The following is a 24,196-nucleotide window of genomic DNA, read 5'->3' on the forward strand; positions in this document are numbered from 1 at the left end:
ACTATATTCGAAGCTCTATGGCATTCGATCCAGGCCGCCAATATTTTCAAGACCAGATTCAGCGACAGGGCTATGATTTTCTTGACAACTATTTGGATAACATTCTTGGAAAGACGAGAGAGGAGTTCGTCCACTTGGCAGAAACCATGATATCTGAAAGCTTACTATTCCTACATTTAGCGATGTCGTTAATCTGCTAAAAACCCCAGGCCGCAAGAGACCAGCCTCAAAGAAACAGAAGTTCATTCATGCATCCTCCAAACTCAAGAACGCGGTCGAAGCACTGGTGCGTTTACATATAGTACCCATATACAATTGCATCACATTTCAGCAGGATGAGGAGAAGGAGAACCCACAGTCAGTGAATAGCTTTCAAAAAGCGTTACTCCAGGCGAAAGCGGAGGATGAACCATCCTCTCGTGACCTTTCCAATGTACTTCAACCGGCTGATACAGCTCAGTTACAACAATCTCCATTGCTTCAACTCCCAGAGACGCGCACTACAATTACGCTTATATATTCTGATGTTGAACCTCGTCCATGTCCCTCGCCGGTCGTTCGAGTCGATGTTCCTGAGGCAAGCGGTGATAACCCATCTGCGCCCGTAGAGCTTTCCATGATCGCTGAAGATGATGAACCCGCAGAGCGTTCACGCCTTTCCAATCTACCCTCTCAACCTTCACCGCCATCCGGCTCTCGCATTTCCTCAGATACTCTAATTCTTGACCGCCTTGCAGATACAACAGAAGCTACGACCTACCCTATACACCCTGTGGACATGTCAACATTGTCTTCCGCGAACACATTTCACTCAATATCTCTCGACTCTTCCCCAATATTGACCAGGCTCTCGAACGCGCATAGCGCACAGACAAATGTTGCGTCTTCCTTCGTCGCAGATACAGGCACACAAGGGGTGGAGGCATCGGCGCATCCATCTCATGATGCTACCGCAACCGCAGTCGAGTTAAGACGTTCAGTTTCTCGTGGAGCATCCCCTGTTCGTGAGGAAACTCTTCCACTGCGTGATGAGGACATGATCGTCGACTCATCCCAACACCCACCTCCGGCGTTCCCCGCGTTGCCTGGACCGATGCTTCTTCGTAAATCTATACGCGTGCCACGAGATCCGTCCGCAGGTTTAAGTATGGCGACTGCGACACCCGGTGCGCCCGTCGGGAAAAGGACATCCTGGTTGATGAAAGCGCGGGAAGTCAAAGCCCTCGAAAATAAACCGACAAATGTGGTCGGCCCCTCGCACGAAATATCTTCTGCTAAGAGGAAGAGCTCAATCATGTTAGGTGACACTCATTCACAATCGCAGCGGGAGGAGGAGGAACGTCAGCCCAAAGCGAGCAAGCAAGCAGTTGCTGATGTTGCACCTGTGAATGCCAACACGAGTCAAGAAAGGCAAGTTGTCGTCGAGGAAGGGCCGGAAGTGTTCTCTGAAGAAACAGAGCCTTCTTCAACAGTGCAACTCGGCGTGCTAGACCAATTCAAAAAGACCGTCCAGGGTCTGGGCATTGGTAAGGGCAAGGGCAAATCCTTGGGTGGAGCGGCAGCCGCCGGTGCACTTGCAGAAGCCAAAGCCCTAGCGGAGGCCAAAGTCGCAGAACGGATTCAGATGGGCGAAGAAGAAATCACCAGGACGCTTGAGCCCCCTACCCCCACAGAGGCTCTTTTCGCTCCTCTCTTGAAGGAAAATTCGATTCCAGTGCTCAAGCGCAAGTCGAATTCTGACCGCCTTAGCATATCTGAACTAGTCTTGGATAAGAATGTGAAGGGCAAAGAGAAAGTCCAGGAAGGAGAAACTTCCTCTCGACAAAAGGACGTGATTTTGACCCAGGTTTTCGTACCTCCCTCGGGGCCTGTCTTTAACAAGCCTCCGCCTGTCTTCGTGCCTCCTTCACCGGTGATTAAATCCGTGCCCAAAACCAACGATCCTCCATTACTTCCATCAAAGTACTCAAAACCTGCATCGATGGCGGTGGGCCTCTCGCCGAGTTTAAGGTTATCTCCCGTAAATCGACCACCAGTTGTTTCTGTTCAACCCACGTTGGAGAGTATCCATTCGGATCGTTCAGAAATGATCTTTGATAGTCAGGATGCTCCCGCATGGTTGCCGTCTACGCAGGAGACTGAATACGAAGACTCTCAACCCCAGACTTACCTCAATCAACTTGACGAGGATGATAGTTGGCCATTAGATGAGAAGCTTCCGGAAGGTGTGCATTGGAATTTCGGTGGAGACAGCACCAATACATGGAGTAGCAGTGAACCCAACCACACGGACAAGCTCTTCCCGGAGCATACGAGCACTCAAACTATGCCACTTGAATCCCTCAATCGCCAACCTAGCCCGGGTACTGTGCCTGGTGCATTCGAGATGGATATTGATGACATTGACGATGAGTTTACTGCGGCAGACCTCAGCATCGATCCAGGAAAGCCGACCGTCAGTCTTGTGCAAGTAAGTGCTCATTTTTTCTACACAATGAGGTTACCGAGAATAAATTCTCTAGCCGAAACTGGACAGAAGCCAGAGTCAATCGTCGATGACATCTACATCGTCCTCACAGTCGAACGCAGGAGTGTTCAGTCAAGCAACAAAGTTTGTGAATAACATCCTTGGTACAAGCAAGAAGAGCAAGACCGAAGTGAAGAGCTTACAGCTTGCAGCTGCAGCGGCTAAGAAGGTAAATCAATTCTATCTTGTTTCGCTGACCCGATATTGAGTAAACGGATGTGGACATAAGGAACAAGAAGAAAAAGACAAGAAAGCCACGGTGCTCAAGAACATGGAAATCAGACGTCAGCAGGCGATCCAGCGGAAGGCAGAAGAAGAGAGGAATAAACAGCTGGAAGAAGAGAAGAAATTAAAGGAAGAGGTTGAGCGGCGTAAGCGGGAACGTGAAGACCACACCGATAAACGGCCGCTGAAGATTCCCAACAATGGCATTGCTAAGAAGGCAAGTCATCAACTAATTTCAGTGATAAAATCCTGATAGAATCACAGGATGAGGACTCCACGTTCAAACGAAAATTGCCCGAAGTTAAAAAGGCTCCGTCCAAGATGGTACCGGCTCAGAGCTCGAAGACGGCGTTCAAGCCGACTCAGAAAGCACATGGTTTGAACTCTTCGACAAGTACCAATCCCCTGCAGTCATCTGCCATTGCCGGGCCTTCAAATAAAGCACCCCCGGCCGTTGCCAAATCTAAATTAAAAGCACCGGTCAAGGTCCCTATTCCTGACGACGAAATCGCACACCCGTCACAACACGTTCAGAACCAAATGGCTGCTCGAGTCAAGGCTCAACTTGAAGCTGCGCGCCCGGAACCTGCGATTCCGAGTGAAAGCATTGAACTTCCAGAAGTTGACAGCGAATATTCAGATTCAGATGATGAAGACCGTGTCAAGAAATTTGATCCTCCTCATTGGGCGCAGTCTCCGGAGCTTCGGCAGGCGCTAGTGGACCAAAGTTCAATTAATCCAGATAATATATTTGGACCCATCCGTCCATTGCGGATGGAGGAGATATTTAGAAGCAGGAATAACAGATTCAGAGCCCGAACAAGTTCTGCAAACTGGGTTGGTACTGATCAGCTGACTTTGGAGGAAGAGCGGGAATACGCGAGAAGGATGGGTTTTCGGTAGCGGACTGATAGAAGCAGAAGCCCTTTTTTCGTATATTATAGCTGTACATCTTATGAGTATTCGTGGTTATGAGACAATGAAACGTTCAAATAGACCCACTGTTCGTTGTCGTAGATTGGGCAAAGCGTGACAAAGCAAGTGACATAGTGGTGACTGTTACTCAGTGACTTCTAAAGCTAGTCACAAATGAAGCTGCCGAAGACCACGTGATATTACTCCCTTCTTTGTCGTTCGTGCCTCTTCAAGTTCCATTCTCGCTTTCACCACTCTAACCATCACCATCTTCTTACTTTGGACAGATAGTCATGTCCTCATCATCATCATCCTCTCCGGAACTATCTTCCGGTATACATACACAAACGGATCCTTCTGAAGGCCGCTATTCGACCATGTACGAGACGGAGGAAGACGTCTTAGAAGATCTGACTAGGTAGCCCTCTTTCTATCACCTCTTGCCGAAGCCCACAGTGACCTCTCTCTTAGTCGATTTATCCTGAATCTTCCCGATGAAGAGCTCAATTCCATAGAACGAATCTCTTTTCAAGTGGAGCAAGCGTAGGATTGAAGTCTTTACAGCTGTTAAACAGCAACTGACCCACCTATCGAATGACAGACATTGGTATTACGAGGACTTTATCCGTGAAGCAAATCCGAAATTCCCTTCATTACCACTCAAGAAATTTTCTGCCATGCTGTTCAATGCGTGTCCCTTATTACACCGAGAGGACCACGAGCAGGCATTCTACAACTTCATGCAGTACAAAACCCGTGTACCTGTTTGTGGTGCGATAATGCTGAATGACACTTGGGAGAAGGTGCGTGCTTTCCAAATCGATTAGCTCTTTCCTCATATTCTGAGACTTATGCCTAGTGTGTCCTGGTCAAAGGTTGGAAGTCGTCCTCAGGGTGGGGGTTTCCAAAAGGAAAAATAAATGAAGACGAACCTCAACCCAACTGTGCCATCCGCGAAGTGTGTTTCAGCATGAATCCAATGCTCCAGTACTAAAGTTATCATTCAGGTCCTCGAAGAGACAGGCTACAACCTGGCTGGTCAATTAAACCCTGATCACGTTATCGAAATGTCCATCAAGGAGCAAAAAATCGCATTATACATTGTTCCTGGTGTTCCGGAGGACTACTTGTTCAAGACGAAGACACGGAAAGAGATCAGTGTATGTCTTCGTCTTTGTCGCTCTTTCAGTATCACAAATGGTCATTCTCCGATTTGTAGAAAATAGAATGGTTCCGTCTATCCGACCTTCCTACCTGGAAGCGTAACAAAACGACTCCAGGGAAATTTTATCTGATATCGCCTTTCATTGGGTAATTCCCTTCCTTGATTATTTCGTCCGATGATACTGAACGGTCTTATTAGTGCATTGAAGCAATTCATCAGGGAACACAAACCCGTCAATATTCCTCGCAAGCCACCGAAGGTCAAGAAAACTCAAAATTACGAATCACGTCCAGCCAATAAACATCAGCCCTCGCTTGCTGATTCGCCTTCTAGCTCGTCACAGGAAGCTAATCAGGAGTCAAGCTCTCAATCGTCATCAGCGGAAAACTGTGATCCCCAAACTCCTTCTCCACGATCTATTCCGACAAGTGCGAACCATGTGGGTGTGGTTGATACTGCGACGCTCGATCCACACTTTGCCCGGCTGTTGAGCGGTCTCACCCTTTCTGGGACAGTTGCCGTAGACGAGGAAGCTGTGGAGAAATCTTCAACACCGCAGCTATCTTCGTATATGACCAGCGTACCCGAAGTTCTACCAGAAATCGCCCCCATACGAACTTTAGCGACTACAGCCTCCGGGAGAACCTCGGCTTTAGATGTCACTCCAGTAGGGCAAAGCCGCCGTTCTCGGGATGCACGTGTCGTTCTCGAATCTCCTCCTTTGCGTATGACGTCAGATGCGCCGCTGCCAAACCCCATTTCTCTCACCTCGGCTTCCACCTCCACAACCCCGGTCCGACCGTTCCGGGGTACGTCTCGACGCACGTCGAGTACCGCAGATATATCGCCGTACTTGTCCAAGGCCCCAGAAATTCCCTCTTCTGCCAAGCACCTAAAGCAAATCGCATTGTTAGAAGCGGTAGCGAATGAATCTGCTAGAATGTCCCCAATGCTGCAGATGCGGGATGCTGTTGTAAACAGTGTGGCGAAAGATCAAGCGGCGAGGTATTCACAAAGCTTTGTATCGCAGTCTATTCCTCATCCTTTTTTACCACCGTTGGCCTCCCATGATGAAAATCTGCTCTATTCCTCTACTTCTATGGGAGGATCTGGATTCCCTCCGCCTCCCATCCTAGGGAATACTAGCTATCAATCAATGCACGATGATCCCTTCATAGTGAGACCTCGTACAAGTCAATCTTCCCACCGTGCATCATATGCTGGAGTTCCGAACATGCCCGGTAGTATGAGTATGACCCACAGTCAACTTTCGGCTTTGATGAACCCTCCACGTGCTTCGCCTGCTCTTCCCATGCAAATGCTTGCAGCGCAAGCACAATCTCGCTTCCCGCCTTCTGTATCAAGTTATACACCCTTTGCTGCCACTGCTGATCCACCGCCTAACTATTTCGCCTCATACGCCACCACTCAACATTCCGTTCCCGTCCCTACTGGGTCAGTCCCGCCTCTTCCTCTCCAAGTCCCGATGTCCGCTCCAGCGCTATCCCCCGTCTTCAATGCCCCCTCTTTTCCCTACCAAGGCCCGTCTACCTTACTTGGAAACCCTCTGCTGTCTATTTTGAACGGGAATCTCAACAAAAACGGTAATGCGCTACTTCCTGGTACATACCGGGGGCCTGTATGAGCTGTGTCTATCTCTTCGTTATAGCACAACGTTCTTTATTTCACTTTTTTGTGTCATATAGTCCAATCCACGCTTGTATCGCTTACCGTTTCTATCTTATTCCTGCATATCCACGTGTCCCTCGCTGTCGATTTTGGTATCACTATCTTATTTGCTCTGAGTCTATCTTTTCTCCTTTGCTGCTACCACTTCACCCTCCCCACTTTACCGACGATCCCTCCATTCATGTTGTTCTATGGCTACCATAACTGCCTGTTTTTTCTCTTCATTCTCTCTTCCTTTTATCTCCTCTTCTTGATTCTTGATTCTCGATCATACATCGCACTAGTCGCTCGCTTCCTTTCCTTAGTTGTATTGTTTAACGCTCGATATTTGTCGCTCGCAAACGTATATCCTCTACCAAGTACAAGTACTATTAGTTTATATTCTCACTTTCTACCCGAGTTCTATATTGATCTACGACTCGTAAACCTGTCCATTCATTATTCCCTCCCCGAATAGTCAATGTAGTCTTTGACTACTACTTACATGGCGCTCACCACTCACTCACATACATCCTACATACTTCTTCCCGTTACCAACTATAGTTCCACTTTCAAACCCATTGATGTATCTGTTTAGGTTGAAAATGGGGCCACCCATCTGACCATAAATTCATTGCATAAGCATATTTACATTGCCCTCGATTCTCTTCCTTCGAAAAAACCACCGTCTGCACCTCCCTTTTAAAGGATGCGTGATAAACGACATACAGGATGTAAGGGTAAAAATTACAAAGAGCCCCTATCCGGCGCAAGATATGTTCCAATCATCTCGTTGAGTGTCGATGGCGAGCATCATGGATTTTGAGTACTTCCTCCCAAGTTTTCGCATTTGGTCTAAGCGTACCCAAGATCGGCGCACGCCGGGTGGAAACCGGTACATTCACTACACCCAGACAGTACGGATGGCACAGTGCACCTCCAATGTCATCATCTAGTATGAATTGAACCAATGTAGTTGAATGCAATTCGAATTCATTTTCCCAACCGATATTATTGACCTTCCATCCGAAGGAATCATATCGTATTTGGTTCAGATACGCTACGACGAGGTTTCGCGCAAACAACTTCATCTGTTCAGCTAAGACCGGAGTCGTAGACTGTTCGTGAAGATGTTCTCCTGGCAGATCAGGATGGGGTAAAAATGAGACTCGAAGGTTATAATGCGGTTTCGGGAGGGGTGGCGCGGGTTTGGGAGGATGAATGTCATTACCAGTCTGGGGGAAAGCACAGCAAAGCAGAAGTCGAAGTGAGTCTCTGGATCCCTGCAGTAATTAATGACGACTCACAGGAAGATGTATCGCACACACGACGGAGAACAGGCCAACGCCCAGTAAAACAAGATAAGCAACAGCAGCGGTGACATGCATCATGGCTACCGAGGGGTAGAGTGGTTATTGGGGAAGCAGGAGAATATGATAGACCAAAATTTCTTCTTTGACCAGCAAAGAAGATCGTGGTTCGAACACAAACAGGCTACTAATCACGCTCCGTCGGAGTCTCAGTTTACGCATGAAGGCATCACCCGAGAACAGACGCCGACATTACAATGATTACGTTATTCGAGAATCGGCACCGACGTTTTGCCTGCCAAGCACCTCAGCGCTGGTTAACGTTCTTTGCTTAATGGCTTTACTCATACCATCTTCAACAGAGCAGCAATCAAAGATTCACGCAAGTATAAAATCAAATCCGGATTCGAAAGCGACTTGTCCTGAGTATCTGCTCTGCTCTGCCTCTACTATCATTCGACATTCATTCAACACAAAGCGGGCGGTGCACAGCTGAAGCATTGAAGACTTGGAGATCTTTATTATTGTGGCCGAAGAAGCTTGAAATACGTGAACTATATTGCCCATTGTTCCCGTTCATCTGTTGTACTTAACCATGTCCTTTCATGTCAGTTCTCAGTGAATCAAAGGCTTTACTTCATCAAATCAACATAGGAATCGCTTACAACGGTGGGCAGTGTATCAAAGTTACAATACCTTGTACTATATCACTTGTACAGCAAAACAAGGTTGGTTGCTTTGTTTTCTTCCCACCCGATTTATATATATAATGAACTTGATTCCGAAACTCTGCAATATCCTTTCTCTCAAATCGTCTTTGCTTCACCATTTGATTCACATCTAAAGTATAACTTCGCTTCATTTCAACTATTTCGCTGTCCACAATGTGTGCCTGGGGAAACAACAACGAGGACTGGAACTTTGACATGCCGTCATTGGTAGAACCAGCGCGCTTTGGTGGCGGCGACGGAGGAAATATCCCACCACCGCGTGGAGCAAGATTTGAGGCTAGCCAAGGCCTCAGCATGGGCGCGTTTCCAGGAATCGTAGAAAGTGGTTGGGGAGTTAGGCCCGGGTGAGTTCTTTATCTACCTCTCCTTCCGTATGACTCACACAAGCACAATCGATACTCAGTACACCTCATCCTCGACAACAAGTACCGCCAGGTTGGGATTATCAAGCACCACCACCACCCCATAGCGCTCCGGGAGCCTTCTACCATCCTAATTTACCTCATCCCTCACAAATGCCGGCTCATTACAACAACATGCACTCACCATGGGCGCACGCTCACGGTCAAGGTCAATCGACGTTCACACCTCGGGAAGATGGATTTTCAAGCTTAGCGTGGAGACCGCCGGACTATGACATGGATCGTGCTTCGTACGTAGAATATGGCGGAGGCGCCTACGCTAATGGTTATGGTCGAGGTCCTCCACCTGGCAGTGCTCCGCCTCGTATTGGGCTTGGGCTTGGATTTGAAGCAGGAGGGGGGAGTGAAAATCCGTATACAGACCAGCCTATGAACTCCGGAGGATACTTTGCCAACGCCGGTCGTCATCATCGGTCAAATTCTCGAAATCACTCACGTTCGCGTCAAAGACAGGAACCCAGGGAGGATGCATATGGTTGGGGCGCGGAACCAGCGGGCGCATGGGGCGAAGATCAGCTAGATGAAGAGGACGAGGAGGAAGAAGGAATGCGTCGTGCGAGAGCGGATTTGATGCGAAGCATGGATCGTGGACACGAGAATGCGACTTCGGGTTCTGCAGACTGGGATCTCATAGATTCATTCAGTGGAATGGGAATTCAGGATGGCCAACGCGACCGCTCGAGACATCGGGGTCGTTCGCGCTCTCGTAGTCGGCACCCAGACAGGCACAGGCGGAAGTCTGCAATGAAACGGTCTTATTCGAACGACATGGCGCCACAGGCATCGACAAATTTCAATATGGAACCGCCCAGATCTAGAGAAAGGATGGATAGATTGGCATGGCCAAGCCAAGATAGCCCGTACGGCTCTAATAATCGACTCGTAGAAAACCAAATATACGGTCCTCAAGACCGAGTCAGACGACCGAGAGACTGGCGAGCTGAATACTCTGTCAAACCCAACATCTTTACCCGTTTCTCTCCTCGTCAATGGCATAGCTCAGACGTCATTGAGATGAATGATCCAGTCAAACGCGTCCCTAACTCGCTCTTGCACCGCACATCCTCCTCCCACCCCCCTACGTTCATTGATCTCCGGATTCCCATCCAAACTCAAATGCAACTGCACGCCGAACAACGTACTCATTTCGGACATGGCAGCGGGGGAATTTTCCCTTACCTCAACCGCCCTCCTAATAGTATTGATTTCGCACAAATGGCATGCGAACCTGCGTCTCCGCATATGCGGTTATATCATCCGAGGTTGCCGTGGTATATTGACCTTATGTCGGCGTCTGCTGTTGCAGCCAGTCGAGCAGGCGCAGGTCCGAGCACACCGGGATTTGGGGTCGGGTATGGTGTTATTGGGTTGACGGTCTGGGAGGTCATCGAAGGCGTGTGGAGGGAACTGCAAAAACAGATCACGAGTAGAGATTTTTATAATGAGGAAATGGGAACTGTCATGACCGGAGGAAGGACTCGAAGTACGAGCTTGACATCACATTCACCATTTTCATCACATATGCCTCTGACACCTTTATCGTCGAATTCCGCACTTCCTTTATCTCCTGGTCACGGCTATGACATGTACGGACAACCACAGCCTCAACCAACTCAGACAGCTCGGGATCTAGTATCGATGGCATTCCGTTCACGGTGCAAATTTGTCGGACAAGAGCTTTTTGGGGACTCGAAGCGCGCGAAGCTTGATTTTGGGCATTTCGGTGAAGGGGAGGCGAGGGAAATGAGTAAGGGTGTGAGAAGGGTTGATTGGTTGGGGATGGAGGAAGAGTGGGTGTGGACTGGAATTGTTAGAAAGAGTTCAGGGATGTGGGAGATTAAAACGAGGAAGGCATGAGACTTGGGGGATATGAAAATTAAGTATATTTCGTTGATTTCCTTCCTCACTTTGTGACTTCGCTATGCTTATGTACCTCGATCTGTAAGATATCGCTCACTTGTATTGTACATTTGGTACTCAAACACAATTGCAACTGTGTGTATTTCAGCTTTGTACTCACCACTTTTCCTCTGTGCTTACGATACTGCTTCCTGGATGCTTAATTTATGTGCGTCGAAGAATCTGTCATTTCATACAAAATATGTAATCATTTTTCGTGATAAAAACGTCCATCGTCGTCCCAAATACAATTTATCGTCCTCTGGGTCTATTCTGTTCGTGAGTCGCGTGCAATTCCTTCCAATCTTCAGAGTTCGCAGTAGCAAGCGTACCGTGGATCTGGAACGCAGGATTACGATACTGTTCCTTCGACGGTATGTCCACCATAGCAAGACAAAACGAATGGCAACGCCCATCTACATCATCGTCTTCCACAATGAACTCAATATCTTTACTTTTTGGGTGCCAATAGTTTTGCCAAGCAACATGAGTAAGGTCCAAATCGGCGTGAAGACGATATCGCATTTGGTGGAGAAATCGGATGATAACTTTCTGCGCAGATCGGTTTCTGCTCTTTTCTGCTGTTAAACTTCGAAGAGTTATCGGGGTCATCTGGGTTGCCAGGTGGGTACAATGAGATTCGAAGGGTGGATGAGTGAGGTTGCAGAGCTTGTGTCGGGTTTCGAGGCTGCAGTGAGAGCGATTTCAACGACTCAGTAATCTGAGAGATTTGAATGTAAGTCCCAATGAATGCAAATTGTTTTCACTAATAGAAAACTACTACTACTACTCACCAGAGCAGGCCTCGCACATACAACGTAGAAAAGGCTAACACCCAGAGTCAAAAAATAGGTGGCGAGAGTGAGACGCATCAGTGAATTTTGAGAAAGATCCCCGAGTTAACTTTTGGATGATAGGATATGGGAGGCGTGAATGTGAGTACCTTTCTTGGCCAGCAAGAGAAAAGTTCTGATCAAAATGCGAACAGGTGCGCTGCTCTTATATGTATACCTATACCTGCTCAGGATTGCGACGCTCGGTTTCATCGATCCCATCACTATAGGGTTGCTTTGCGTATTTCTTTGGGTGCCTGGATTTTGTCCATCTATTTGCGTTTATCTATTGTCCAATATATTGTGACAAATAAACAGCGATAAATACGGTAAAAAATCCATACAAGTTACAGCTGATTCCGAAAGTCTAGGACGAAATCAGCCTCCTCACATCGTTGGAGCACTGTTTAGCATTATTTGTGGATGTAGACCAGATAATGAAGATTAACCCAGAGATGGATGCAAAGAATTGTTGTAATTACATTGTTGGAGTAAACTAGGGCTGCCTCTATGTAAGAAAGACAGAGCTGCTTGCTCGGATTTATTTCTGAAAGAGGCTAGTAACTATGCGCTTAAGCTCGTCCACAAACAAGGCTAAATAGTGCTCCAACAATGTGAGGAGGCTGATTTCGTCCTAGACTTTCGGAATCAGCTGTACAACCAAACTTTTTCACAAAGCACTGTTTGAGACAGTTTTGCTACCGCTCTGATCTACGGGTCGTGTCCTTTCGTGTCACCGATCTGAATCTTCCTCACCTCTTGATTCTGCTCAGAATTCGTTGATCGGGCAAGCTCGCTTAGGATGCTATGCAGAAAAAACGCGCTGTCCTAGGCTGTCCTGGGGACTTGAGATCAAAGGTCAAGTACCATTTGAGGATGGGGTGTGTCTCATTTATCGCACGTATTTATACACATCAAGTGATAACTGCATTATACAACCATCCTACTCAACACTACGAGCTGAAGAGCTTCTCGAATTCCCAAACTTCGAATAAACCTTTGAGCGAAGTGTCGCAAATTTCGAAACCTTTGCCGGTGACTGATGAGCAGACAGCAACTGATCAAAGTCTGCCTCAGTCTGAGGTTTTTGTCCCAGATTAATATTCTGAAGCGAACCGCGAGCGGCACCTTTTGGGCTATCTGCATCCACCACACCCATCCATGAAGCAGTGGAACCAGACCGCAGTTCTTCAATACTACTCCTATATTCCGCGAGGAACCGAACAGAGGTTGGATTGGTAACGGCGGTTGTGGATTGCGACCCCGTTGATTTGGAGTATGTGTTGACCCAGGTGATATTGTTACGCTTCAACGTCCCTTTTGGAAAATAGTTGACGAGTTTGGTGTTCAGGTACGAAGTAACTAATTCCTCCATGTTCAACGCCAGGCCAAAGTCTCCATGAACAGCAGTATCCCTAGGTCCCTCGGGTACGCCAGGGAAAAATGTGACGTTGAGTGATTGCTGCTTTTCGGATTCCTGACCGAGGCTGTCCGATAATATATAGTGTTGTGATCGGGGCTGGGACACACTATGCTGAAACTTTTCATCGCCGGAAACGGATTTCAATGAAGTATCGTAGTTGCTTTCTGAGGGGAGGAAGAAATTTTTTAAGTCTCTTTTTTTGCCGCTGCTATGAGATCGTTGGATTTTAATACTGACCTGAGGAAGCAAGAGGGATCGCGTGGACAACAGTGGACAACAGAATAATGCCCAAGGTAACCAGGTAGCCGGGGGTGCCGAAACGCATGGTGTGATCGTCGAGGGAAAGTGAGGCGCAAAGAGAAATTAGAAGACGGGGTCGCTCGGCGAAGTATGTATATTTCCTTTGACCAGCAAAGTAGAGGGGGAAAAGTCCTAAAAAAGGGTTGTTTATATAGTTGATGTCATCGCTTATTAGTGACCGGCGGTATAACGTACCCCAAAAAGAAAAAAATTACACGAGCATTGAAAGTTTGAAACACTAGAAGCTCCTTTTTAGCTGGAGAACCGACGCAAGCTGACAAGACGAGCCAATCGAGGAAGAGTAGCTCATTTCCTTCGCGGTCGCATTATCCTGTCCCAATGGTTCCATCTCCCCAAGCTTCAACATTTTTCATATGAAGAAACAACAAACTACGACAGGGTTCGTGACACGGCGTGATCCAAGTGCAGCTGCCATCGATCTTGAGCAAGTGTGCCATGTATCCTCGTTGTATCGGGATTTTCAGATTCATCTCCAGCGTCATACGGAACATCTATCATCCCAAGACAAAACGGGTTGCAATGACCTCTCCTATTGGAATCCTCTGTCCGGAATTCGACAACAGGACTAGAACCGTTTCCGTCCGCGACCCATCCATTAACCAAAGTGAAGTCGGAAGGCGATAGCTGGTGATAGTGCACGCCTTGGTTCAGGTATCGAGTAATTATATCTACCATGCGCTTAGTGTTTTCGAATGTGGACGGATCGTCGAGGTCACCGCCCGGTACAGGGTGGAAGATAAGTTGGAAGCGGGAGCGTATTAGTGTAGATTGGTTGGTAGGAGTTTGGATGTTTGGACGGTCATTATTGGGATGTCTACCAGAAGTTGCAGAGGGAAAATACGAGTCCCCTGGGGACGAATCTTGGAGCAAAGAAGGTTGTTGAGCAACCCGACGAGGTGAGACTAGGAATTCAGTGTTTGGAAGATGTCTTCCAGATTGAGGATTCTCCGGGTCCAATATAAATTTAGTGACCTCCACTACGAATAAGAAGAATACTCACTAAGATGGGTATCGCAGACGTTATAGAGACCAAGCCAATAAGCAGAGTCATAACATAGACAGATTGGATGAGACGCATGTATATAGCGGAAATCCGATAAAGCACAAGTTTGTTCTCTGACCAGCAAGAGAAAAAAGGACAGACTGACGGACGGGTCGCATCGTCCTTTTGTCGTTCTCAAAGTACTTTGTAATTAGCCGAAATGTTTTGAGTGCATAGCCAAATTTCGACTAGGGAAAAGCAATGTTTTTGGCAGTGTAAAGCTGTGTAAAGATTGAGCGGAGGAGACTCGTAACGCGTTATGTAATGATTTTTGACTTCACTATTCTCGAACTGTTTCTCTTAGCTCTACAATTTCTGGTTGCGCACGACAATTTCTGTATTCAACCGACAATATATCTACCCTCTCCTCTGTGAAGAAAATTCATTCCCTTCCTGATTCCACCTCCGCAGCTACAGTTTGAGGATACTTTTTCCAGAAGGTCTCCAACAATTCTTCAAAGTTTCCATCTGTCTTGGAGACTGTGGGCTTGTACACACCATGGACAGCATCGCCACTACCAGGACTTTGCGCATCCACAATCGCAATCGCAAATGATCTAATCCCGCCCACCACATTCTCCAATCGGAATCGCACATGCTCCAAATCCTGTTCATTTGAATATGCATTCTTCCAGGAAATTTCTTTTTCTGTTATCTGGAAGTTATCGATTATGAAGGATCCGGCTAGTTTCTGCATACGCAGAGCAGTGCCGCTATTTCCATGAATAGTAGGATTCCTACGACCGAACTTGATGCCTGGGACAAATGTGACGTGCATTTTTTTAGCATTCGCACGTGCACCGAGATGTGTGAGTTGAGGTGAATGAAATGCTTCGTCCTATCGTCCATGATAGAGCAACAGTTAGAGAAGGAAAAGCAAAGTGAGCACGATTGTAGTAAGGATTATCACTTCAATCTGAAATTTACTTACAGGATGGGCAGGCAAGGCTACCTTCACAGGTGAGGTGCAAATTTTGGAACTCCGCTACCTTGAGGCACCTCAAGGTCCATCCATTGATATCAGCTATCTTGTGAATCAATCATCGCTGACAATTGCACTCACTGTGTTGTAACTTGTCTCTCCATTTCTCCTTGTATCTTCTCCCTTTGCTAGGGGCCCGGGCTCTCATCTATTGAGAGCGAGATGAAACAAAGAACAAGTTGGCTTCAGTACAAGTAGAGAGGGACACAGCGGTCTTGGAATGCGATGCTGCGCAGAAGGAAACCAGTAAAGTCAAGAACGAGCTGCGGGAGTACCAACAGTTATTTGATTTGCATGCAAAGCTCCTCGCTAGAGCTCAAGCTCAAATTTGTTAGTTACTGTGCCCCACCTATGCTCACCCACTTGTTCACACGTATCCTTCGATAGTACTTACATTTTCTTGCTGCCAATTTTTGCATGCCTCTCTACATACTCTTAGCAATGGAGAACTTTGTTAAGCTCTCAATGATGTCACAAAAGTTTTGCAAAGAAGAATCTATTCATAAGACCTATGTACTGTACGATGTACAACTATCAATCTATCTTGTACATCTGCCGACTGCCACAGCGGCAGCGCCGCTGTGGAGATCAATCACCTTGAGGTGACCTTCGAAAAATTGGCCTTAAGGCACCCGGGTCCGCACCTCACGCCCCGCTTGACCTCCCCTTCCGGCAACACTACGGGCAAGGCAAATACAACGGACAAGAGACTGATGCCCAGGGCTACAAAGAAGGCGGGAACGACACGCAGTGTAGAGCAAGGTAAAAAGAAAGCGCGAATGGGGATGGTGATCTACGCTCAGCGGAGTATCTACTTTGGCCAGCAGAGAAAGATCCTGACTTTGAGGACGAATAGAAGGTGTATCTATATACTTCTTGGAGTCATGTTTCGTCGCTTAACGATGTTTCTCGATGATGGAACCCCTGATTGTTAAGTCTAGTAAATCTCAGTTGATTGTATAGCAACTGTAGTGTACCTGTTAAGTCTAGTAAATCTATGAAGGGTTTCAGTGTCTAGGATATCTGTAAGTATACTCGAGCTCACCTCAGTTGATTGTATAGCAACTGAGGGAGTCGAGTCCGCCGTAACTCGTAATGTAAGGGTGGTACTGTACAGTATTGCTAATAACGCCGTCTCCGGTTACCTACCTCCCCGAGTTAACGGCTATGTCGTACGTACGGAGTATGCTCCAACACCCCCCCTACTCCGTACGATCTATACCTAGCATTGATACGAGCTTCGAATGGGTCGTGCCGTTGAGGGCTTTTGTTAGAATGTCTGCGATATTTTCTCCCGACCGGATTCGTTTGATGTTCACCTCCCCGCTGGATACCTTCTCCCGCACGTAGTGGTGCCGCATCTCGATGTGCTTCACTAAGGCGTGCCGCTTGGAATTCTCCGTGAGGGAGACGGACCCGAAGTTGTCCCCTAGTAGATCCATTGGCCCTTCCTGTCTCAAATCCACTTCCTTCAGAAAGGATGTTAGCCAAACCGCCTGCTGTGTGGCTCGGGACAGGCCAATGTATTCAGACTCCGTGGTGGATAGTGCGACTGTTGCCTGTCGTTTGGAGCTCCACGAGACGGGGGCGTTTGCCATGAAGAAAATGTATCCCGACGTCGACCGAGACGTGTCCTGGCATCCTGCATGATCTGAGTCAACGTACGCGTATGGCTGTAGGCCTGTCCCTGGTCCTGGGTTCGCTGTCGGTGCTTGGTATGTGATGCAGTAGTCAAGTGTGTTCAGGATATACCCCGCTACCCACTCAACGCAGTCCCAGTGCGTCCGACCGGGGTTAAGCTGGTAGCGTGCCAGTAAACTCCCTGCGAAGGCTAAGTCGGGTCGCGTGCACACCTGTCCCCACAGGACTGAGCCCACGACTGCCCTATATTGCTTATCTGCCATGAACTGACGTTCGTCCTCAGGTAGTGGGTTCGGTGATTCTTTGAGTTTGACGTTTGGGGGCAGTGGGGTGTTCCGTCTCCGTACTTTGTCGAGTTCGAAGTGACTAAGCATGCGTTGGAAGTATGTCTTTTGTGAGATCGTAATCGCCTTAGTCTCCGGGTGCTGTCGGATGGTCATTCCCAGCAATACTTCTGATGTTACCTCGTTTGCCTCCCATCGCCGCCCAAGGTCTGCTACTGCCCTGTCCCTCCCGGCTTTGGTCGATGATCCGCCGCAGATATCATCCCCGTATGTGCTGGTGATGGTGTATTCGCCTCCCACTCGTTTGTATCTAATGCAGGGGTCAGCTCTCGATGTAGTGTACCCGTCCTCCTTGTAGCCGGCTGCTAGTGTTGCTTGCCAGTCATGGCTTCCCTGCATTGTCCCGTAGATGGATTTCTTTAGTTTGCATACCAGATGTTCGGTCCCCGGTCTGATAAAACCTTCAGGTTGCTTCATATACACGTCGTGTGTGATTGGACTGTTCAGGAAGGCCGCCGTAAAGTCGACTTGGAAGATCGAGAGCTTCAGGGCAGCTGTAATGGCTAATACTATACGTACTGACTCCATCCGGGCTACCCCGCCGTACGTCTTGTCATAATCCTGGCCTTGGATTTGGGTGTACCCCTGTGCGACATATCGGGCTTTCCGCTTTAGTAAGTTTCCTGCGGCGTCGAATTTAATTGCGTAGGTCCATCGGCCCCCTGTGAGATTTGCGCCGGGTGGTAGGGGTACTAATTCCCAGCACCTCTTGTTTTCCAATGTGTTGAATTCCGTTTCCATCGGGGCTGTCCAGAGATCTGGTCGTCGCATTGCCTGTTTGTAGGATTGAGGTACCCAGAGTTCCCCGGATGTAGCGGCAAAGGCATATGGGTGTTGAGCTATTAGCGCTAGTGGGGTATCTTCTGTCCAGCTTTCCCCTCTCTCCTGTGCTGTCCGCTCGCGTTCCCTGTACTCCTCGCTCTCGATGTGTCTACGTGAAGGTATTTGTCCTCTTTCACTCCGGCGTATCGGTTCAATGGCTGATGTAGGCGGCAGCAATGTAGGTACCTCCATTGGAGTGTTCTCCTTGGGCATCGGGGCTGGTTCGTCTCGTGCCCGAGTTTGATCAATGTTGCCAGGATTCTCGGTAGTTTGTGCAGGGGTGTTTGGTCGTGGGTCCAGAGAGTTTTGAATGTCGACGGCCGGGGTTCTGGTTTCTTCCCCAAAAGATTCCTCGTTGTTTGTCTCTTCTGTCGCCCTTGTCCTGTGTGAGGTCCCTTCCTCGAACGTCACATCGTGCGATTCCTCGACCTTCTTCGACTCTGGTATCCAGACACGGTACCCACGCCTGCCCATGTATCCCAGCAGCTTCCCCTTTACTGCTTGTCTTCCTAGCTTGCCGTCAGTCCTTCTCCGTGGTAGTGTGGCCCAGCAATCGCATCCAAACGGTCTCAGATGTGATATGTCATGCCGTTTCTGGGTCCAGGCCTCCACTGGTACCACGTCTGGGAATCGGGCTGAGGGAACAAAATTATTGACGTAGATGAACGTTGACGATGCCTCTCCCCAGAAGGAGTATGGCAGGTCTGCTTCCTCGAGTAAGGTGCGCATTCCTTCCATTACTGTTCTGAATGACCTCTCAGCAACTCCGTTTGCCGCAGACGAATCATGGGGTACCTTCTCAATGAGGATCCCGTTCTCCCTACAATACTCGTCCACCAAACTGTTGTTCAGCTCCCCTCCCCCATCGATTCGGATGACCTTCAGCCTCTTCCCTGTCTGCTTCTCGGCCATAACACGATATTCGTGTAGTGCCTTGAGCCCGGTCTCCTTCCTCTTGTTCGTCAGGTAGTACGGTACTCTGAACGATGACCTCCCGTCGGTACACAACATTAGGTACACCGCTCCTCCTCGGCTTTGCGTTCTGGATGGTCCAAACAGGTCCATATGTACTCTCTCCAGTACCTCCGACTCGTGCGTAAGGACTTCGTCAAAGGGTCTTTTAGTGGCCTTCCCATATAGGCAGTCTTCGCACATCCCGTGGACGTCCCGCTTCGTAATATTGAGCCCATCTACTAGGTTACGGTTTGACATTCTCAGTATACGCCGTATTGCGATGTGGCCGAGTCTTCTGTGCCAGGTGAGGATGTCTGCTGGCCTATCTCTGGCCCTCGAGTAATTCGCTGACGTTCCTCCGGATTCTAGTACCTCCACCTCATACATTTTATTCCGACCAAACCCTTGCAGTATTGTTTGACCGTTTGGCGCTCTCACTGTCATCACTCCTAATCCCCATTCTCCTCGCATTCCGCGGCTGTCGAGCGTGGATAAGGATATGAGGTTGTGGCCAAACGATGGGGTGTGTTTCACTCCCCGGAGTTGTATCGTCCTCTCCTCGTCCTGGATTCTCGTGACGAATTGGATTGTACCCATACCCAGGATTTGAAATCTCCCTGCCTCACCGGATATTGCGCTGCTCCCGCCCTGCCCCTGTACTCTAGTGTACTCAATGAAGTCGGATCGTTGCACCCAGCAGTGTTCAGAAGCGCCTGAGTCGATGAATGTTCGTATTGCTGGGACTGGTGTGGAATACAGTGACGTGCTACCATGGCAGATTGTACACTCTGCTTTTGATACTGTCTGATACCTAGTTACGTTTTTATCTACGTCCCTTTCCCCTGCCCCCCACTGACTGACACCTTTTAGAACGGGATTATCCTGTCTAGTCGTGGGGTCAGCGGTTGGCTCGTGGGTTGGGACGGACGTGAACGTACTTGGCTTGCTGTCCCCCTGCGCCGACATTACGTAGGTAGCCATTGGCGTCGACATGTCGTTATTATCCGGCTGTGTCGCGTTTGCACTCGCTCCGGTCTTCGCTTTGTTCGGGGTTCCCTGTCTTGGTCCTTGTCCCTCCATTCCACCTCCCTTAGCCCAGCACTTTCTGGCTATGTGCCCAGGTTTGCCACAGTTGTGGCATGTTATGCTGGCTCGACCTCCCGTTCGCGATTGGCTGTCCTGGGGAGTGGTGTTGGGGTGTGCCGCCATTAGTGCCTTCACCCGCTTCGAGTCCCTCTCCTCCTCCTTCCGCTCCTCTTCTTTCTCGTACCAGAGCGTGTGGAGATACGTGAAAGCGTCTGCACTAGACGTTCCTGGGACACTTCGAACATCCTGCTTCCATCCTGGTGGCATGGAGGAGATTACGATCCGGCGGAATTGCGCATCTGTCGCCGTACCCCCGAGATCGTGTACTTTCTTCAGCAGGTTCCTCATCCTCTTCTCATGTTCCTCCATTGTTGTCTCGGGATCGTATTTTTCCTGGCGTAGGTTCGTGTCTGCCAGGTGGATTCGCTGTTCGTCCCTCTTCTCGAACCGCTTAATCAGCTCTTGCCAAATTTCCGACGCTCGCTTTGTTTCGTCTATCCCCAAGCCTACGGGGTCTGTGATATTCGACACGATAGCTCCTGCTACCAGTCGGTCTTGGATTTCCCATTCTTCTGGGCAGGGTGTCGGGCTGAATAAGGGCGTGCCAGTGGATTGTGTTGGTGGGTATATTGGGTCAGGGTACTTGCTTGGTCTGGCAATTGTTCCGTCTAGGTATCCAGCTAATCCCTTCGATTGGACCGCAAATGTGATTTCACGTTTGAATGGCCTCCAGTTATCTTCACCGACGAGCTGTTTCTCGTCCGGGAGTCTCGGTATGTTCGGGCTATTTCCGAATGACATTTTGTATTTTAATACCTCCGAATTGAATTCCTTTTGGTTAGACTTTTCCTTTTAGTTAGATCACGAGTCTCATAATCTGTTAAGTCTAGTAAATCTCAGTTGATTGTATAGCAACTGTAGTGTACCTGTTAAGTCTAGTAAATCTATGAAGGGTTTCAGTGTCTAGGATATCTGTAAGTATACTCGAGCTCACCTCAGTTGATTGTATAGCAACTGAGGGAGTCGAGTCCGCCGTAACTCGTAATGTAAGGGTGGTACTACAGTATTGCTAATAACGCCGTCTCCGGTTACCTACCTCCCCGAGTTAACGGCTATGTCGTACGTACGGAGTATGCTCCAACACTGATAAGCCCTGATCAGCTCTGCCTGCACTGCTTTGAACGAGTTTGCGCTACCAAGAACCAAATCTAGTTTGGTGATTGCGATCATACTCAAAACTTCTCCTTGTATCTTAGACCGACGCCGCACTCTTAACTTTCCAATCCACATCGAACAATATCAAATTAGAATTCTCTATTCGCTATTTGCTACAATTACCTGCTTGCCTTTTACACTGAACCCCTTTGCTTTTCTCTAAAATCTTGCTCTAAGAAGGTTGTACCCCCAAAACTAATCTCCATGAATGGTAGGATTTCTCATCTGACTATTCGAGACTCGGTGTTAAAATGAAGCTGAATTGAAATGCATGGGCGGACTTGGACTACGCGTACGGTGAGTATGAAGTGATTATACGACCATCTTTGATAAACAATATTCTTTTACCTCAATATTCTTTTACTTGGATGAGTCTTTTTCGGTGTTGACTATTGCGGTGGACGAGGTGATAGTGGACGTGAAGCTGGGATGGTTAAGACGGGTCTAGTTTTCTTTTTCACTCATTGCGAGCCACCTACTTGTTCTGTGCACGCGATCTATATGTATACTCAACCAACAAGATATTCACAACTTCACACTCCGCGCTAAGCTACCGCTGGGTATACTCTTGCCGGAAAGTCTCCATCAGCCGGTCGAAGTCTTCTGCTGTCTCGGTGAGCGTGTTACTATACACACCGCGCACGATAGCAGTATTTTGACTACCAACGGGACCACTGTCTGCTCCAGCACCCGTCGTGCCCGCTTCCACAATCCCAATAATGAACGTTGGGTTCGGCCCACCATGTTCATATCTCATCTTGAATCGTACATGGCCCGGATCATCATCCATTGCATATGAATTCATCCAAGTAATTCGGTCCCGCGTTATCGAAAGTCTCTGATTCAAGAACGTCTCGACCGGTACCTGTCCCCTCATCCGACTCGCGGTGGAATGGTCCCCGTGGGAGAAAGGAACCCGACGGTTGTTTAGGGACTCATCGATACCCGGGACGAACGTGATGTAGAATTTTCCGGGGTTGGACTTGCGAGTTGTGCCGGAAAATGATGGAGGCGCAGGGGTGACTGGAACTGCGCGACGATAGGTAGGAGGAGAGAATCGCGCAGTGGAATGCACTGAAGATTCGGAATCGGTGGCAGGCTTGTTTGAAGGAAGAAGGGAAATGAGCAAGAAATCAGAATGGTCGACGTAAGTAACGATCAAATAATTGGTAAACAGATTTCGCTCACCAGAGGAGCAATGGCAGGCAACGCAGACACGACGGACAACAGGCTACTAACGCCTAGGGCTAATACAACTAGGACGGCGGGAACGAGACGCATTGGTAGAGTTTCTTTGAGAGAACGCAACGGTGAACTTTCGGATCTTTGGGTTTGTTGGCGATGCAGTGGCGAAAGGCCTGGAAGAGGATGTATGTATGTATGTATAGCGCTCAGCACAGTGTTTCCTTTGGCCAGCAAAAGAAGGAAAGAGGTCTTCAGTGGAAGAAAGTTGGATAGAGGGGTTTCTTATATAGTGTCTTTGCCTTCCTTCTAGACCACTCGCTTACACAAAGCGATATCGAGCCATTGCACTGTGCAGTTCGTTACCTGCGAGATTCCACGTTTCCGACGGGTCGGTCTGCCAAAACTGCTATCCCTTTGATTACCCGCTACTGAAGCTTAAACTTCAGGTAGTTTGGAGTCCTTCACAAAACGACTCATATCTTCAGCCTCTGGCGCCGGACTTCGAACAGGCATAAAGAAAGATATTAGATGGTTGGGTAAATTGAATAATGAATTGCAGATTAGCAGAGATGACTGATCATTGCAGGGGTGAATCCGAATCACACGAGGCGGGGTTTGTCGGCGTGCGTTGTCCCTCCCCATAAATAAGTATTGGCTTCTCTTGTGCAACTTGACATATTGTCTTCGTCCTCGTCGTTCTCATGATCATTCTCAAAATTCGACATAATCAGATCCAATTACATGAAGAGAACCAAATTTCCATCACTTCCTACATCCTACCGGCAGCCGCTGAAGCAGGATACGTTTGCTTGAAAGTCTTCAGCAACCCATCGAAGTCTCCATCTTCAGCATTTCCTGTGGCTTTAAACACACCAAGCACGTTTCCACCTTTGAATTCAGTTGTATCCACAATCGCAATGGCGAACGTCTCCATTACACTCATATCCGTCCTGATCCGGATTCGAGCATGGCTTGGGTCTTGTGCGGTTGAATATCTATTAGTCCAAGAGATTTCGCCACGAAAGTTCTTCTTCAAGTACTCTTCGACTCGTTGTTCCTGTTCACACGGAACTCCCTCATAGGCGTCCCCTGGGTCGAATGTGACGTGAATCACGGTCTTTACAAATCACGGTCAGTGCTATCTTTTTGATTTTCGAATTTTACTCACACGCCGATTAGAAGGCAACGCAGACACGATGGACAATAGGCTGATGCCCAGTGCCATGGCTAAGACGCGGAAGAATGCGGGAACGAGAAGCATTTACTGAGCGGGGGAGCAAGTGTGAATGAGGCAAGGGTCTGCAAAAGAAAGCACGAACGAGAATATGATAGGTCGGATATAGCAGTGCACAGCAGATTATCTTCTTTGGCCAGCAAAAGAAAGATTCTGAGGATTTGAGGTCGAAACAGGTAGGCCTTTAATATACTTTTTAACTTATGAGGTGCGTTTCCCCGCGGTAGGCCTGATCCTTTTTTAATCTTTTCA

The 24,196-nt window shown here is 48.3% G+C and overlaps 10 protein-coding genes across 10 annotated transcripts; 4 read left to right on the forward strand and 6 right to left on the reverse strand.

The window, feature by feature from the left end:
* The first annotated feature begins 408 nt into the window (after positions 1-408).
* On the forward strand, positions 409-2,848 carry C8R40DRAFT_280530 (uncharacterized protein). Its single transcript, XM_046234577.1, has one exon. The coding sequence runs from the start codon at positions 617-619 to the stop codon at positions 2,621-2,623; it is 2,007 nt and encodes a 668-aa protein (XP_046091848.1). The 5' UTR covers positions 409-616; the 3' UTR covers positions 2,624-2,848.
* Positions 2,849-3,292: 444 nt separating this feature from the next.
* C8R40DRAFT_1158191 (inner centromere protein) lies at positions 3,293-3,655 on the forward strand (the record flags this gene model as incomplete). The annotated part of the gene is made up of 1 exon (XM_046229710.1): positions 3,293-3,655. One exon carries the CDS (start codon positions 3,293-3,295, stop codon positions 3,653-3,655), a length of 363 nt encoding a protein of 120 aa, XP_046091849.1.
* A 305-nt stretch (positions 3,656-3,960) lies between these two features.
* Positions 3,961-4,982, forward strand: C8R40DRAFT_1033957 (Dcp2, box A domain-containing protein; the record flags this gene model as incomplete). Its single annotated transcript, XM_046223378.1, has 6 exons — positions 3,961-4,085; positions 4,139-4,210; positions 4,269-4,470; positions 4,527-4,625; positions 4,675-4,827; positions 4,887-4,982. The coding sequence occupies 6 exons, from the start codon at positions 3,961-3,963 to the stop codon at positions 4,980-4,982; spliced, it is 747 nt and encodes a 248-aa protein (XP_046091850.1).
* A 2,303-nt stretch (positions 4,983-7,285) lies between these two features.
* C8R40DRAFT_1165691 (uncharacterized protein) lies at positions 7,286-7,888 on the reverse strand (the record flags this gene model as incomplete). The annotated part of the gene is made up of 2 exons (XM_046230735.1): positions 7,286-7,735; positions 7,808-7,888. The coding sequence occupies 2 exons, from the start codon at positions 7,886-7,888 to the stop codon at positions 7,286-7,288; spliced, it is 531 nt and encodes a 176-aa protein (XP_046091851.1).
* An 806-nt stretch (positions 7,889-8,694) lies between these two features.
* On the forward strand, positions 8,695-10,820 carry C8R40DRAFT_1065718 (uncharacterized protein; the record flags this gene model as incomplete). The annotated part of the gene is made up of 2 exons (XM_046225687.1): positions 8,695-8,885; positions 8,945-10,820. 2 exons carry the CDS (start codon positions 8,695-8,697, stop codon positions 10,818-10,820), a joined length of 2,067 nt encoding a protein of 688 aa, XP_046091852.1.
* A 462-nt stretch (positions 10,821-11,282) lies between these two features.
* Positions 11,283-11,987, reverse strand: C8R40DRAFT_280704 (uncharacterized protein). Its single transcript, XM_046234579.1, has 2 exons — positions 11,657-11,987; positions 11,283-11,583 (listed from the first exon to the last, which is right to left on the reverse strand). Exons 1-2 carry the CDS (start codon positions 11,732-11,734, stop codon positions 11,314-11,316), a joined length of 348 nt encoding a protein of 115 aa, XP_046091853.1. The 5' UTR covers positions 11,735-11,987; the 3' UTR covers positions 11,283-11,313.
* A 651-nt stretch (positions 11,988-12,638) lies between these two features.
* C8R40DRAFT_1065719 (uncharacterized protein) lies at positions 12,639-13,443 on the reverse strand (the record flags this gene model as incomplete). Its single annotated transcript, XM_046225688.1, has 2 exons — positions 12,639-13,282; positions 13,356-13,443. 2 exons carry the CDS (start codon positions 13,441-13,443, stop codon positions 12,639-12,641), a joined length of 732 nt encoding a protein of 243 aa, XP_046091854.1.
* Positions 13,444-13,808: 365 nt separating this feature from the next.
* C8R40DRAFT_1165694 (uncharacterized protein) lies at positions 13,809-15,259 on the reverse strand (the record flags this gene model as incomplete). The annotated part of the gene is made up of 2 exons (XM_046230736.1): positions 13,809-14,416; positions 14,980-15,259. 2 exons carry the CDS (start codon positions 15,257-15,259, stop codon positions 13,809-13,811), a joined length of 888 nt encoding a protein of 295 aa, XP_046091855.1.
* Positions 15,260-22,075: 6,816 nt separating this feature from the next.
* On the reverse strand, positions 22,076-22,806 carry C8R40DRAFT_1065721 (uncharacterized protein; the record flags this gene model as incomplete). Its single annotated transcript, XM_046225689.1, has 2 exons — positions 22,076-22,624; positions 22,714-22,806. The coding sequence occupies 2 exons, from the start codon at positions 22,804-22,806 to the stop codon at positions 22,076-22,078; spliced, it is 642 nt and encodes a 213-aa protein (XP_046091856.1).
* A 673-nt stretch (positions 22,807-23,479) lies between these two features.
* Positions 23,480-23,971, reverse strand: C8R40DRAFT_1065722 (uncharacterized protein; the record flags this gene model as incomplete). The annotated part of the gene is made up of 2 exons (XM_046225690.1): positions 23,480-23,827; positions 23,879-23,971. The coding sequence occupies 2 exons, from the start codon at positions 23,969-23,971 to the stop codon at positions 23,480-23,482; spliced, it is 441 nt and encodes a 146-aa protein (XP_046091857.1).
* Positions 23,972-24,196: the final 225 nt, after the last annotated feature.

This window comes from Lentinula edodes, assembly GCF_021015755.1.
Source record: "Lentinula edodes strain Le(Bin) 0899 ss11 chromosome Unknown C8R40scaffold_2, whole genome shotgun sequence".
Classification (NCBI taxonomy): Eukaryota; Fungi; Basidiomycota; class Agaricomycetes; order Agaricales; family Omphalotaceae; genus Lentinula; species Lentinula edodes.

What these genes read in the sequence shown, in the direction of transcription:
- C8R40DRAFT_280530 (XM_046234577.1), top strand. Translation starts at nt 617, where the DNA reads ATGATCGCTGAAGATGATGAACCCGCAGAGCGTTCACGCCTTTCCAAT.
- C8R40DRAFT_280704 (XM_046234579.1), bottom strand. Translation starts at nt 11,734, where the DNA reads ATGCGTCTCACTCTCGCCACCTATTTTTTGACTCTGGGTGTTAGCCTT. An exon ending in TATGTGCGAGGCCTGCTCTG is followed by an intron (nt 11,584 to 11,656) that starts GTGAGTAGTAGT and finishes CAAATCTCTCAG; the next exon opens with ATTACTGAGTCGTTGAAATC.